The sequence below is a fragment of the Megascapheus bottae genome, chromosome 10 (assembly GCF_031878675.1).
Source record: "Megascapheus bottae isolate mThoBot1 chromosome 10, mThoBot2.hap1, whole genome shotgun sequence".
Taxonomy (NCBI): Eukaryota; Metazoa; Chordata; class Mammalia; order Rodentia; family Geomyidae; genus Megascapheus; species Megascapheus bottae.
In genome coordinates this window covers 16,912,677-16,926,467 of record NC_143518.1, presented here as the reverse complement: position 1 = coordinate 16,926,467, position 13,791 = coordinate 16,912,677, and the positions used below count along the sequence as shown (strand labels likewise).

Below are 13,791 nucleotides of genomic sequence, written 5' to 3'. Positions count from 1 at the left end.
CCCATTCTGTTTGGTGGGTGGGGGCTAGAACTGGGGCTTGAACTCAGGGCCTGGTAGGTGTCCATAAGCTTCCTTTTGCCCAAGGCTAATGCTCTATGACTGAGCCACAGCTCCACTTTTGGAGTAGTTTTAGATAAGAGTCTTGAGCAGGTCTTTCCTGCCCATGGTGGACTTTCAGCCTCAATCCTCATATCTCAGCTTCCTGAGTATGCAGAATTATGAGTTTGAGTTTTCTGTAGCTTTATAAAATGCGTTCTTGTGTAGTACTGCATGTGAACCTTCCCACAAAACTCATACATAGTGTAGATTGCTTCTCTGTTTGTTTCTCTAAGAAGAGTCAACTGAAACAATGAGGAATTAAATGAGCTACTGAATTCAGGTAACTATATGTCTTTAGTTACCAATTAGTACTTTGAAATTATATGAAGAATTTCATAAATATTTCCATAACAGTAGTAAAACCATTCCCATTTAATCATATCTGTGTTTGAAAAAGTATGCCAAGGGTGTTGTAGGGAGAAAATCTAATGAAAGATGACAAAATTTGAATGAAATAAAAATGAATATATTTCCACTTAATTTGAGAAGAATCTTTGCCTTTTAGATAATTCTAAAATAATGCAAGAACTTTCTTTGGTAGTTTAGGATCCTACATAAATCTGTCACCTCTGCCATTTCAGTGGAACTTACGTAATAAAAATCACCTTGGAAAGATGATTACATAGCTATCCATGTTCTATAGTACAGTATGGTGTATATTATGGCATATTTAATATTTTATATAAGTAAAACTGATCATGATATGAAACAGCCCTGAGCATTTTTAAGTTCATGAGTATAAAATCACAGAAAGTTTTTCTTCTAATTTACCAACCATTTATATATATAATAAGCTCTTTCATACTGCACCCCAACCTGGCATGGTTACAATCTCTGCTTTCTTTCTGAACAGACATCGATGAATGCCAAAATAGGGATACCTGCCAGCATGAGTGTAAAAATACTATTGGAAGCTATCAGTGTACCTGCCCACCTGGCTATCAGCTCATGCTCAATGGAAAGACATGCCAAGGTAAGAAAACATCAGGATGTTGCCTCCACCAACCAGAAAAGTTAAAAGTCACCAAGCACTAGTGGCTCACCTACTTAAGAGGCTGAGATCTAAGGGTCAGGGTTCAAAGCAAGTCTGGGCGTAAAAGTCCTATGAAACCCTTAGCTCCAATTAACTAGTCAGAAAAGCCAGAAGTGGTACTTGTGGCTCAAGTGGTAGAATGCTATCTTTGAGCAAAAAGGAGTCTCAGGAACAAGCTCTAAGTTCAAGCCCCAGAATGGGTTAAAAAAAAACAAACAAAAAAAAATAATCAACAAAAAAACTACCAAGTCCTGGTTTCCCATTGGTCCAGACTTAACATTTAACTATGCTGCAAACAAAAACAAAATAACTTATTAAGGAAAATAATTGAGATCCATCTTGGGTATACATATACTTGAAGGAGCAAGAATGACTGAGCCAGCTCCCTGTTCTGTGCTTATGAAACTTAGCAGCAATACCACTCGTCAATTCTTTTTCACAATTCAACTAACATGAGAGGAAGGATGAGATTGTTATTCAGTAAAGCAATTACAGTGTGAATGAATCATTATTTTATATTTGTATCTCTCTGACTTATTTTTATAGCAATCAGTAGATATATAATTCATTTCATCTTTGAGTCTACTACATATGATGTAGTGCTAGCTTTGCAGAATATAAAATGTTTAAAATGGACGAGGAAGGAGGAAAGGAAGAAATGATGAGACAGGAGACATTGACCAAAATGCATTGTATTCATAAACTGCCTTGTTGAATGGAAGCTCCTTTACACAGCTACTTAAAGATAATAAAAATACATTTTAAAATGGATGAGTAAGATACAGACTTTATCTTAAAGAGCCGATAGTGTAGCATTGACACACATAAATAAACAAAAATACTAGTTTACATGTTCTGTTGCTGTTCTGGAGACAAAGTATAATTACAATTGAAAGAAAAATATATTCTAGGCAAATGTAACTATAACAGTAACCCCTCTATACATTACCTCAACAATAAAAAATAAATAAATAAATAAATAAATTTTATTTGCCAGTCTTGGGCTTGTGCTCAGCGCCTGAGCACTGTCCTTGAGCTATCTCAAGGCTAGAGCTCTACCATGTGAGCCGCAGAACCACTTCTGGCTTTTTTTCTATGCATGTGGTACGGAGGAATCTAACCCTGGTCTTTGTGCATGCCAGGCAACACTCTAACACTGGGCCAAACTCCCAGCCCACTAAATAATTTTTTTAAACAGATACTGTAACGAATCTCCCCATTTGTAAGGAAATGGAAAGACTTAGAAAAAATCATATTAAGTGAAGTAAGCCAGACTCAAAGGAACATAGGCTCAATGGTTTCCCTCATTTGTCATAATCAGTAGAAACCTTGGGCTCTCCTAGCAGAGATTTACAATACAGCAAAACCTAGATACATACGGCCATATAGAATGAGGCTAAATGAAAGGACCTCCATGATATAGAAACAAAAGCCACATAATGAGTGATTGTTGCCCTTAATGTACTATGTTATCGCTCATCTCTTTTGTTGTCCCTTGGTTATCTCATATGGTTACAGTGTTTTACTTTGTTATCTGATATATTGTATGTATGTTTATTTAGTTATTTGAAATAGGATAGGGAAGGGAGGAAATAAGATGAGTGGCAGGGGTGAGGGGAGGGAAAAATGGGGACCGAAACATGAGAAAGTGTATCAATGTTCGTGAAGTAATGCACCTTCTACCTGGTGAATATAATGTAACCCTTCTATTAATTACAATAAAAATATATGAAAAAAAGAATTATTTTGACACAAAAATGTGAATAAATTGCACTTTGCTGAAGTACATTATATTGCAAGTGTATGAATAGGTTACAAAGAAACGAGAATGCATATAACATTCATTGTGGTTGTGCTAGTCCTGAAATTTGAACTCAGGACCTGGGCACTGTCCCAGAGCATTTTTTTCTGAAGCTAAAACTGGACCATTTGAGCTGCAGCTCCACTATGGTTTATTTTTATCTCTTTAGACCCTCTTCCCCCATACCTTATATAGTTCATTTTCAATGATAGTGTCTAGTGAGTATTAGTGCTGTATTAGTTCATTTTTCCCACCATTTCTGTGTTCCCCCTTCTCCCCAAAACAGATAAACTTACCTACAAGACAAAAGATGCAGAAATCTAAAACAGTGACAAAGGGACAAAAAAACAAATAACAACAACAACAACAAAAACAATTGGAGATAAGATTCTCCCAGCTTTTCTTGCTCAGATTGGCTTCAAGCCTTAATCCTCAGATCTCAGTTTACCAAGTAGCTAGGATTACATGCAAGAGCCACCAGTGCTTTTATAAACTGTATTTTGTGCATAACATTTCTAAATGTTCTAAGAAATATCCTCGATTTCTGAACAAAATCTAGGGGAGTTAATATGTCTTACTATACTTGTAAATTTTGTTAATCTCTATCCTGTACAAATTTTATCCTTTTGTAAAGTATAGGATATTCAAATCTTCAAAATGGTGTTTTATTGCTGGCAATCAAATTGATGTTAAACATGCCCTTTCTGGGATCCAAGAAAACTTATTAGAAATATAATCCATGGAAAACATGTTCAGAGTGCCAAGAGTAGAATGGGCAAAAGGCTTTTCTTAAGCTACTGGAAGCTATCTTGTTCCCTCCTCCCCAACCTGTTCACATTCTAGAGTCCTCACTAAACTACATTGGCAGATAACCTTCCATCCGAACATGATGAAGAAGCTACCATATGCAAAATGTTATTGTGCCATGTGTTCTCAAAGCAGCCATAACCTCCACTGAGTCAGCAATAGTGATGTATTTCTACCCATTGTATAGACACTGATTGCTCAATATGGTAAACATGCCTCAGTTTCTCCACACAAAAATGTCTCAGAAGAAATGACAACATCCAGAAGGGTACCTAGAAAAAGGGGCAGATTCCAGAGCATTTTGAATAACCAACCAAATCCCCAAACTTTTCGGCCAAATGTAAAAGATTATATCATATATTCACAGAGAATATTATTCTGTTCCAAATTTTGTCATTTTTTAATTTCCCTTGTCCCCCATTTACTTCCAAACATCCTCAATTTTCATTTCTGTTTCAGAGTGGAAAAACATTACGTGCAAATCAGAAATGGATGCTGTCTGACATATTTCTGATTTGAAGAGGTTGCATATTTTTGTGGTGTTTAAAAAGACATGAGAAAAAACAATTATGTCTTTTACAGCACTCATTAACTGAGTTTCTTTTACAGATATAGAAAGTGTTAGAGGCATTTATGAGAAGCAAAGACTTTTATGTTCACATTTGCTGTTTTCAAGCTTTATATTTCATGGTCAAAATGTGAAAAGGGGGGAAATAGAGTGAACTTAACATGAAAAAACAGGCTCTCCTCAAACACAGAAATCACCACACTCATCTGAAAAGCAAAATAGAGAGAAATGAGAAATCAAGATTTTTGTCAAAGAAGCATGAAGAAGAAGCTGAAAGATCCTCATGCTAATTCTATTCTGAAAATTTAGGATTATATAGATGAGGACACTCATTTGTTTATGTGTATTAAAAATAATTCGTAATGTTTATCAAGAATCCAAATTGATTGCATTTTTTCTAACACATATATTTTAAGTATTTTTGTCCTAAATTGTTTTCTAGTATCCAGAAGCACTTGATTACAGCATTCTTATGCTCTAAAGTGCTCAGCTCATGTAGGGGTAGGTATCTATATAACATACATAGATGAAAGTATGAATCTTCACTGTCCATTAGCAGCAAACAAGAATTGTTTCTCTACTATTTCCTGTCGTTCTTTGGAAGAGGACAGTTTTGTTTTGTTTTAGTTTTTCTTTTCTTTTTTTTATTTTTTTATTGTAATTAGTAAAAGGGTTACATGATATTTGCCAGATAGAAGGTGCATTAATTCACATACATTGATACCCTTTCACATGTCTTGGTACCCATATCCCTCCCCCCCACACACTCCCCACCTGTCTTGGTTTTCCCCCCTTCCCTCTCAAATTTCAAATATCCAAATACAAATAAATTAGTTTTTATTTTCTTTTAGTATTTTTTTTTTGTTTTCTTTTTGGGTAACTGCCTCATACTTGCTTGGCTTTTTTGCTCATGGCTGGCACTCTAACACTTTTTTTGTTGTTGTGGGTCATGGGGCTTGAACTATGCCTGGGTGTTGTCCCTGAGCTCTTCAGCTCAAGGTTACTGCCCTACTTTTGAGCCAAGCCCAACTTCCCATTTTCTAGTGGAGATAAGAGTCTTAGGTTCTTTTGTGCCTGGGCTAGCTTTGAACCTTGATCTTAAGATTCTAGCCTATTGAGTAGCTAGGATTAAAGGCGTGAGTCACTGGGCCCTGCTGGCACTCTAACACATGAGCCACACCTCCAGCCCTGCTTTGTGGAGATAGATGCTCTTGGGCTTTTCATTCAAGGACTGAGACCTCAGTCCTCAAACTTGGGCCTCTTGAGTAGCTAGGAGTATTGGCATGGGTCATTACTGTCCAACTTGTCTTCTTTTAAAAAAAAGAATAGTATGTAGAATAGTTAGAGAAGAGCAAATGATTATTGGGTCCTTAATCCTGTGAAGGAGTAATAGACTAAAGTAAAAGGAGGGTCATTTGGGGGCTGGGAGTTTTGCCTAGTGGTAAGAGTGCTCGCCTAGCATGCACAAAAACCCGGGTTCAAGTCCTCAGTACAACAAACATAGGAAAAAAAACAGAAGTGGTGCTGTGGATCAAGTGGTAAAGCGCTAGCCTTGAGAAAACCCAAAGACAGTGCTCAGGCCCTGAGCCCAAGCCCACGACTTGCAAAAAAAAAAAAAAAAAGGATCATTTGCCTGGAAATTCATTCCTTATAAACTGCTGCTTCATTTACAAAGCCAGCTTAGCCACTGAGAAGAAACATTTTATGTAATAGATTTTGATACTTCTCTGTAGATTTGTATTCTGCCAGTGATAAACAGTGATCAATTAACAATGCTCTCTATCCATACTGATTTGTCCTCATATCACCATTATCACTCCCATCCTCCAGACCTACCGCCACACTTGTGCATGAGTTCACTATAAAAATTATAAAGTGAAATGTTAGAAGTGAATATGATGAGGAAAATTTGTAATGGGAAAAAAAGGTAAAGCTAATTGGATTGCTTCCATATTTTCCCAGAGGATTTTCTACTTCATTTCTTTTTTTTAAATATTTTTAATTGTAATTAATAAAAAGGTTACATGATATTTGCCAGATAAAGGTGCATTCATTCACATACATTGATACCCTTTCACATGTCTTGGTCCCCATTACCCTCCTCTCCACCCCCCCATCTTGGTTTTCCCCCCTTTCCTATCCAATTTCAAATAAACAAATACAAATAAATCCAATATATCAGATAACAAAGAGAGATACTGTAACAATATGAGATAACCAAGGGACAGCAAAAGAGATGAGAGATAACCTAGTACATTAAGGTCAGCAATCATTCATTATATGGCTTTTGTTTCAATATCCTGGAGGTCTTTTCAATTAGCTTCATACTATATGGCCTTATGTATCAAGGTTTTGCTCTATTGCAGATCTCTGCTAGTAGAGCACAAGGTTTCTACTGATTGTGACAAATGAGGGAAACCATTGAGCCTAAGTTCCTTTGAGTCTGGCTTACTTCACTTAATATGATTTTTTCTAAGTCTTTCCATTTCCTAACAAATGGGGCGATGTCGTTCTTTCTGACAGCAGCATAGAATTCCATTGTGTACAAATACCACAACTTGTTGATCCACTCATCAACTGAGGGACATCTAGGTTGGTTCCAAATCTTTGCTATGGTGAATAATGCTGCAATGAACATTGTTGTGCTAGTGGATTTAGTATGCCCTAGTTTCTGGATGGTTGGGTAAATGCCAAGTAGTGGAATTACTGGGTCATAGGGGAGCTCTATGTTTAGCCTTTTGAGGCACTGCCAAACTGCTTTCCATAGTGGTTGAATGAGTTTGCACTCCCACCAACAGTGTAGTAGTGATCCCTCCTGGCCACATCTCCTCCAGCATCTGTTATTATTCGTTTTCCTGATCCTGGCCATTCTAACTGGAGTGAGGTGGAATCTTAGAGTTGTTTTGATTTGCATTTCTTTTATGACCAGAGATGTTGAGCATTTCTTCATGTGTCTATAGGCCATTTTTGTTTCTTCTTCAGAGAAGACTCTCTTTAAGTCTTTGGCCCATCTTTTAATGGGATGGTTGTTACTTTGGAGATTAGTTTTGGAGTGATTCAATTTTTTGAGCTGTTGATATAGTTTAGATATGAGGCCTTTGTCCATTGTTTGGTTGGTGAAGATCTTCTCCCACTCTGTAGGCTTCCTATTTAATTTACTAGCTATGTCCTTTGCCATACAAAAGCTCTGCAGTTTAATGCAGTCCCACTTATCCAGCCTGATTTGTTGTGATTCTTGGTCCTTATTAAGAAAGTTTCTACCTGTGCCAAGGAGGCCTAGTGTATCTGCTATTCCTTCCTGTAAAGTTTTCAGTGTGTCAGCTTTTACCTCGAGGTCTTTGATCCATTTGGAGTTAATTCTAGTACAGGGTGACAAAGAAGGATCCAACTTTAGTTTTCTGCAGGTGCTTAACCAGTTCTGCCAGCACAACTTGTTGAAGAGGCTGTCTTTCTTCCATTCTATTTTTTTGGCTCCCTTGTCAAAGATTAGGTGGCCATAGGTCTGTGGTTTAATATCTGGGTCCTCAGTTCTGTTCCATTGGTCTTCAGGCCTGTTCTTGTGCCAGTACCAAGCTGTTTCGATAATTATAGCTCTGTAATACAGTCTAAAGTTTGGAATTGAAATTCCTCTTGTGCTGTTCTTTCTGCTAAGAAGTGTTTTTGCTATACGGGGTCTTTTATTATTTCATATGAAATTTTGAATTGCCTCTTCTATTTCTTTAAAGAATGCCATTGGGATATTGATGGGTATTGCGTTGAATTTGTAGATAGCCCTTGGCAAGATTGTCATTTTCACAATGTTGATTCTTCCAATCCAGGAGCATGGGAGGTTTTTCCATTTCCTTAGTTCTGCTTTAATTTCAGTTTTTAGGGTTTTAAAGTTTTCATCAAAAAGGTCCTTTACATTCTTAGTTAAGTTAATTCCTAGGTACTTTATTTTCTTTGAGGCTATTGCGAAAGGAGTTGTTTTCCCTATGTGTTTGGGAACGCGCTATATTACTCACGCCTCTGCGTTCCATCTGCGGGTGTTCCATGATAGTGGGGAGTCTTTCACTCCCCTTGGGTCTCCTCCACTGCCTATGTTCCACATCTGGGTTCTGCTGCTTGCTGTTCTGGTTCCACGTCTGGGTTCCTCTGCTTCTGAGGCTCGCTGGCCCGGTCCTATGCTGGTTTCTGCAGTGGTCAGGGCTGGCTGCCTGGTGCCGTCTGCTGCCGCTTTTCGGGGCTCTGAGCCGGCGGCAAGGGGTGGGGGAGGGGTCCTCGCATTCCGAATTCTTTGAGAAAGTTGGATGTGAGCTTTATCTGGATTTCTTTTCCGTTTTGAGTCCTTCTCCATTGCTTTTTGAGTTTGTTGTTGTGGATTTCTTAAGGTAGTTGGCTCATGGGACTCCCTGGTTCTCTCTTTTTGTGAGAGAGAGCTAGGCAGCGTCCCTATTGTCTCAGCGCCATCTTCCGCTTGCCTCTCTACTTCATTTCTAAGACAATCTCAGTTGGATAAGGAGATGAGGCACTTCTAACATATAAAACTCTATTCAAATTATTTCACAGTGATAAGTGATAACAGTCAAGTCTTAGCTGATAATGATTTTGTTTCCCACTAGATTTCATTCCCATAGGGAAAGGAAAGGAGACCACTAGACTATAAGACATTCTCTAGAAGACTGGTTTTAGTAAGGAGAATTTGTGTAAAACAAGGATACAGAAATGAATTTCCCAAAATATTTGCCTAGACTCATAGGAGAAAACCTTCATGTGTACCATGGCCCATTTTGAAAAATATTGCTCTAAAAATATGGCCCTAAACTTAGGATCTTAATATATTATACCAAAGTTTTTATTGAACTCTATGGATGATCTTTCTAGAAAACACTGTCAACCGTTTTCTGTCTCTACCTCTCTCCTCCCCCTTTTTTTTCTCCTCTCCTCTTCCTTCTCCCTCTCTGCTTCCTTTTCCTCCTCCTCCCACCTCTACACATGCACATTCATACACAAATAAAAAAAAAGTTCAATCAATTTTCTTTACCTCTATAAGTAGTATGACTTAATTCTATTGATTTAAGTATGTTTCTATGTAATAACAACTCTTCAGAAATGAGAAGCATCTCACTGCCATGCAGCTGTGGGTAGACTATGGAAGCAAATGGCTCTGCTCCCTTTGATCAAATTGAAATTATGGTTCTTGAGTCATTTGCTTGATCTCATTTTATTCTTTGTTTTGTCTCTTTCATCTACATCTCACTGACTTCTAAAGTCTCTCCTGAATTCATAACATGGCATCTGTAATTTCTACTGTCCTCCTTCCATTCAACTATTTGAACACCAGATATGAGGCAGTGATCACACACATTGAAAGAGATTCTTTATTTTAAAAATACTCACATGTGTCCTTTAAAGTTTTAGCTCCTTGGTAGCACAACAAAAACCTTCTCCATAAACCTCGAGTGTACTCAATTGTCCAAAATTAAGAGCCACCAGAGAGCTTTTAATAGTCCTACTTTTATGGTTCTCATTTCTTGATGTTTTTCCCGTATATTAAAGAAACACTCCCTGAAAGCAATCTGGAAAGTGAGTTCAGGGATCTTGTTTTGGTGTTGAAGCCTAGGTATGGGAAATAATTTTATTCATGGAGCAATCATTTATCAGTGCCCGCTTAAAGGCACTTTCAAGATTGCTACTTTGACACCCCATTTCTTGTTCTGCCCGTAGATATAGATGAATGCCTGGAGCAGAATGTGCGCTGTGGGCCAAATCGCATGTGCTTCAACATGAGAGGAAGTTACCGGTGCATCGACACACCCTGTCCCCCCAATTATCAGCGGGATCCCGTGACTGGGTATGTCTTGTCTTCTCCTTCTCCCAGAAGTCTTTCCTCTCTATCCTTAACTAAAATAAACCCTGGCTGCAATTATGTCTAAATCATAGAACATCAGTAACCTCAAGTGAATGCCTGTTTATAGTGTGTTTTCTTCAAAGAATGAGCAAGGAATGAGTTCATCCAGCTAACTTCCCCACACAGAATCAACCACAGAACCACTAGGGCTCTGGCTCAGCAACAAACATGTTACATAATAACAGAGCTTGCCTTGCTTTCAAATTTTCTGGTTTGTATTTGTGCTTCCTTAGAACTGTGATATACTGAGCCCCTAGAGGCCTACAAGAAATACTGGTTGATTGTATTACTGGAATGACTGTGATGCCAGGAAAAAAGCAAGAGAATCTAGGATAAATTAAAAATCTGCTCCAAAATATGTGAAAAGGTCTCTTCTAGCTTCTGAATAAATGATCCTATTTTCATCTCCGCTAACAGAAATGTTTTACCCTAACCAGGTGCCCCAGTAACAGAATGCTTGAAAACAAAGCATTTAGTCCCTACAAAGCACAAGATGTTTCTGGAATACAATAGAACTCATTGCAATTCCCTTTGCTTTCCTCTTGGTAATGCTTATGAAGTCACTGTAACAAGTATGGATCACTCAGAAAACCCATTTGTTACTGATCTTATAAGGAAAGGATAATTTAAAACATAGACTATTGTATGTCTAAAAAATAATCTATAACTGAAGAACAAATCTTCATTAAATGCTCTTGTGTGTTTCATTTTTCTTTTGAATTTTAGCAAATTAAAATAATCATGACAAAAAAGAGACAAATTAGCGTTTTTACTATAAAGCAATATGGAAAACATATTACAAAAGAAAGTCCCTCAACCACCCCAAAATCCTAATTTGTCTTTTATTATTTTCAGGAATATCAGTCAAATACAAATATACCTTATTTCAGAAATCAACAGTCTTAGATTAGATTATAAAATTTAAATTCAAATTTAAATTTCATGTGTATTATCTTTCTCTTTAAGAAGTACTTGTTTCTAATGTATATGTAGATACTTCTATTTCCCAAATGGACTTTTCATTTTAAAGAAAGTACTGCCGGGGTGAAATGTAGCTCAAAGATAGAACATGTGTTTAACATACACAAAGCCTTGGTTTCATCCCCAGGACCCTCAGTCAACAAGAAAGCAAACACTGTATTGTATTCATGCTTAATTCAAGAGCTCACATGTCTGTGATTAGTGGAGCAGAGAGATACTTTCCTGTAGACCTGCAAATTCTCAGAACCACACGGTATCTGAACTCTCTTGATCAGAAGATTGGCCCCACTGTCCTCTACACCTGAGGCCTGAAGGTCATGGTCATGCTCACCAGCACCATCCTTCTCTTGCTTCCAAGCCCAATAACTTTGTGCACTCTGCCTGTTTATTTTCCTCAGGTTCTGCCTCAAGAACTGTCCGCCCAATGATCTGGAATGTGCCTTGAGTCCGTATGCTTTGGAATATAAACTTGTCTCCCTTCCATTTGGAATAGCTGCCAATCAAGATTTAATCCGACTGGTTGCATACACGCAGGATGGAGTGATGCATCCCAGGACAACTTTCCTCATGGTAGATGAGGACCAGACGATTCCTTTTGCCTTAAGGGATGAAAATCTCAAGGGAGTGGTGTATACCACAAGACCACTGCGGGAGCCAGAGACCTACCGCATGCGGGTGCGAGCCTTGTCCTACAGTGCCAATGGCACCCTTGAGTATCAGACCACATTTATTGTGTATATAGCTGTATCCGCCTATCCATACTAACCCGCTCTCGAGCCTTTTGCACATATTTAAACCACATTAATCATGGAAATCAAGCGCCCTCCATGTTACTGTCTCAACAGTTGTCACCACAGCCGCTTGGAAATGGTGCTATGCTCTGTTTTGTATACCTTCTTTAGTACTGCTGAGGTATTTTTAGGATCCCACTGCAGTCTTATCTTTTTGGAAGGTCTACAACAGAGTCTTTCTTATTTCCTTTATTTATTACACTGGAGAAGTTTCTTCCCAAAGATAGTTCTGAACACCAGCAGGACATGTCAGTGAGGATTTATCATGACGAGGATCGTTTTCCTGAAAACAAAACAGATACAATGACTTCAAAGTCAAATCAAATTTTTGAGCATTATACTACTTTTAGGTTAATAAAACTAGTTGCTATATATTCTGGGGAAAAAAGAAGTCTCTTTGTCATCAGACATCTGTCCATAGGGCAGACATTTGTTCAAATGTTTTAATGAAACCATCCAGTCATTTAGCTCCATAACTTTTACATTCTGTTTCTTTTTTAAATTTTTCTGTTAAGTAAAACAATTTTTCAGATATCAATAGGACAGGTTTATTTGTTTTTGTTTAAATCTCATATGTTCAAATTAACATGCTAAACGTCAATACACTGTACATGGTGGTAACCGACTCTGTCAGCAATTGCCAAGATGTATTCTATTTTTATGAAGTGTACATATATTACTTTGTGTGCATTTTCTATATAATATCTTGAAGGACTCTTTTTTTATAAAGTTATTTTATAAAAAAAATTATGTTGCAGTCAAATCAGCATAAATAAAATGTTCATATTCTTTTTCTTAACTTCTTTAAGAACCTAAAAATTGTTCTTTCTTGCAGCTACAAATGGTATTGGAATGTTCAGTCATGCATATAAATATACACACATCAAAACAGCCCTTGAGATAGATAGTATTATTTTTTATATCTTATGGAAACTTTGAATAACACAGCTATTTAGTGGCAGTAATGTCATCCTATCTTCTATGCCCCCAAGTGAAATGATAGCTCTACACTATGACACTGCTCACTTATCTTTACAGTTTTCTAGCCAGGTAGAATAGCTCACACTGTGATCACAGCTATTTGGGAGACAGAGATAGGGAAAGTTGTGCTCCAAGGTCAGCCTTGGGGAAAATTTAGCAAGATCCACACCCAATACCAACAACAACAACAAAAAGTAGGCATAATGATGATGATGTTTTCCAACTATGCTGGGGGTGATGTTAAGTAGATTAACTGTGGTCCAGATTAGCCGTAGACAAAACCATGAGAACCTATCTGAAAAATAACTGCAGTCAAAAGACTGAAGATATGGCTCAAGTGATAGAGTGTCTGCCTAGCAAGCACAATGCCCTGAATTCAATCATAAGTACCATCAAACAAAATGTTTGTTTTTTTTATTTTATATTTTTATTGTAATTAATAAAAGGGTTACATGATATTTGCCAGATAGAAGGTGCATTCATTCACATACATTGATACCCTTTCATATGTCTTGGTCCCCATTACCCTCCTCTCCACCCCCCCATCTTGGTTTTCCCCCCTTCCTTATCCAATTTCAAATAACCAAATACAAATAAATCCAATATATCAGATAACAAAGAGAGATACTGTAACAATATGAGATAACCAAGGGACAGCAAAAGAGATGAGAGATAACCTAGTACATTAAGGACAACAATCATTCATTATATGGCTTTTGTTTCAATATCCTGGAGGTCTTTTCAATTAGCTTCATACTATATGGCCTTATGTATCAAGGTTTTGCTCTATTGCAGATCTCTGCTAGTAGAGCCCAAGGTTTCTACTGATTATGACAAATG

The 13,791-nt window shown here is 37.5% G+C and overlaps 1 protein-coding gene across 2 annotated transcripts in view; it reads left to right on the top strand.

The window, feature by feature from the left end:
* The window catches only part of Hmcn1 (hemicentin 1), a 389,576-nt gene extending 376,844 nt beyond the window's left edge, over positions 1–12,732 (top strand). For both annotated transcript variants that reach the window (XM_090340222.1, XM_090340223.1), the window contains exons 105-107: positions 953–1,072; positions 10,015–10,141; positions 11,578–12,732. In XM_090340222.1, the coding sequence (XP_090196348.1) occupies positions 953–1,072; positions 10,015–10,141; positions 11,578–11,944 (614 nt within the window). In that variant the 3' untranslated portion in view covers positions 11,945–12,732. The remainder of the gene's footprint in view (positions 1–952; positions 1,073–10,014; positions 10,142–11,577) is intronic.
* The last annotated feature ends 1,059 nt before the right edge of the window (positions 12,733–13,791 follow it).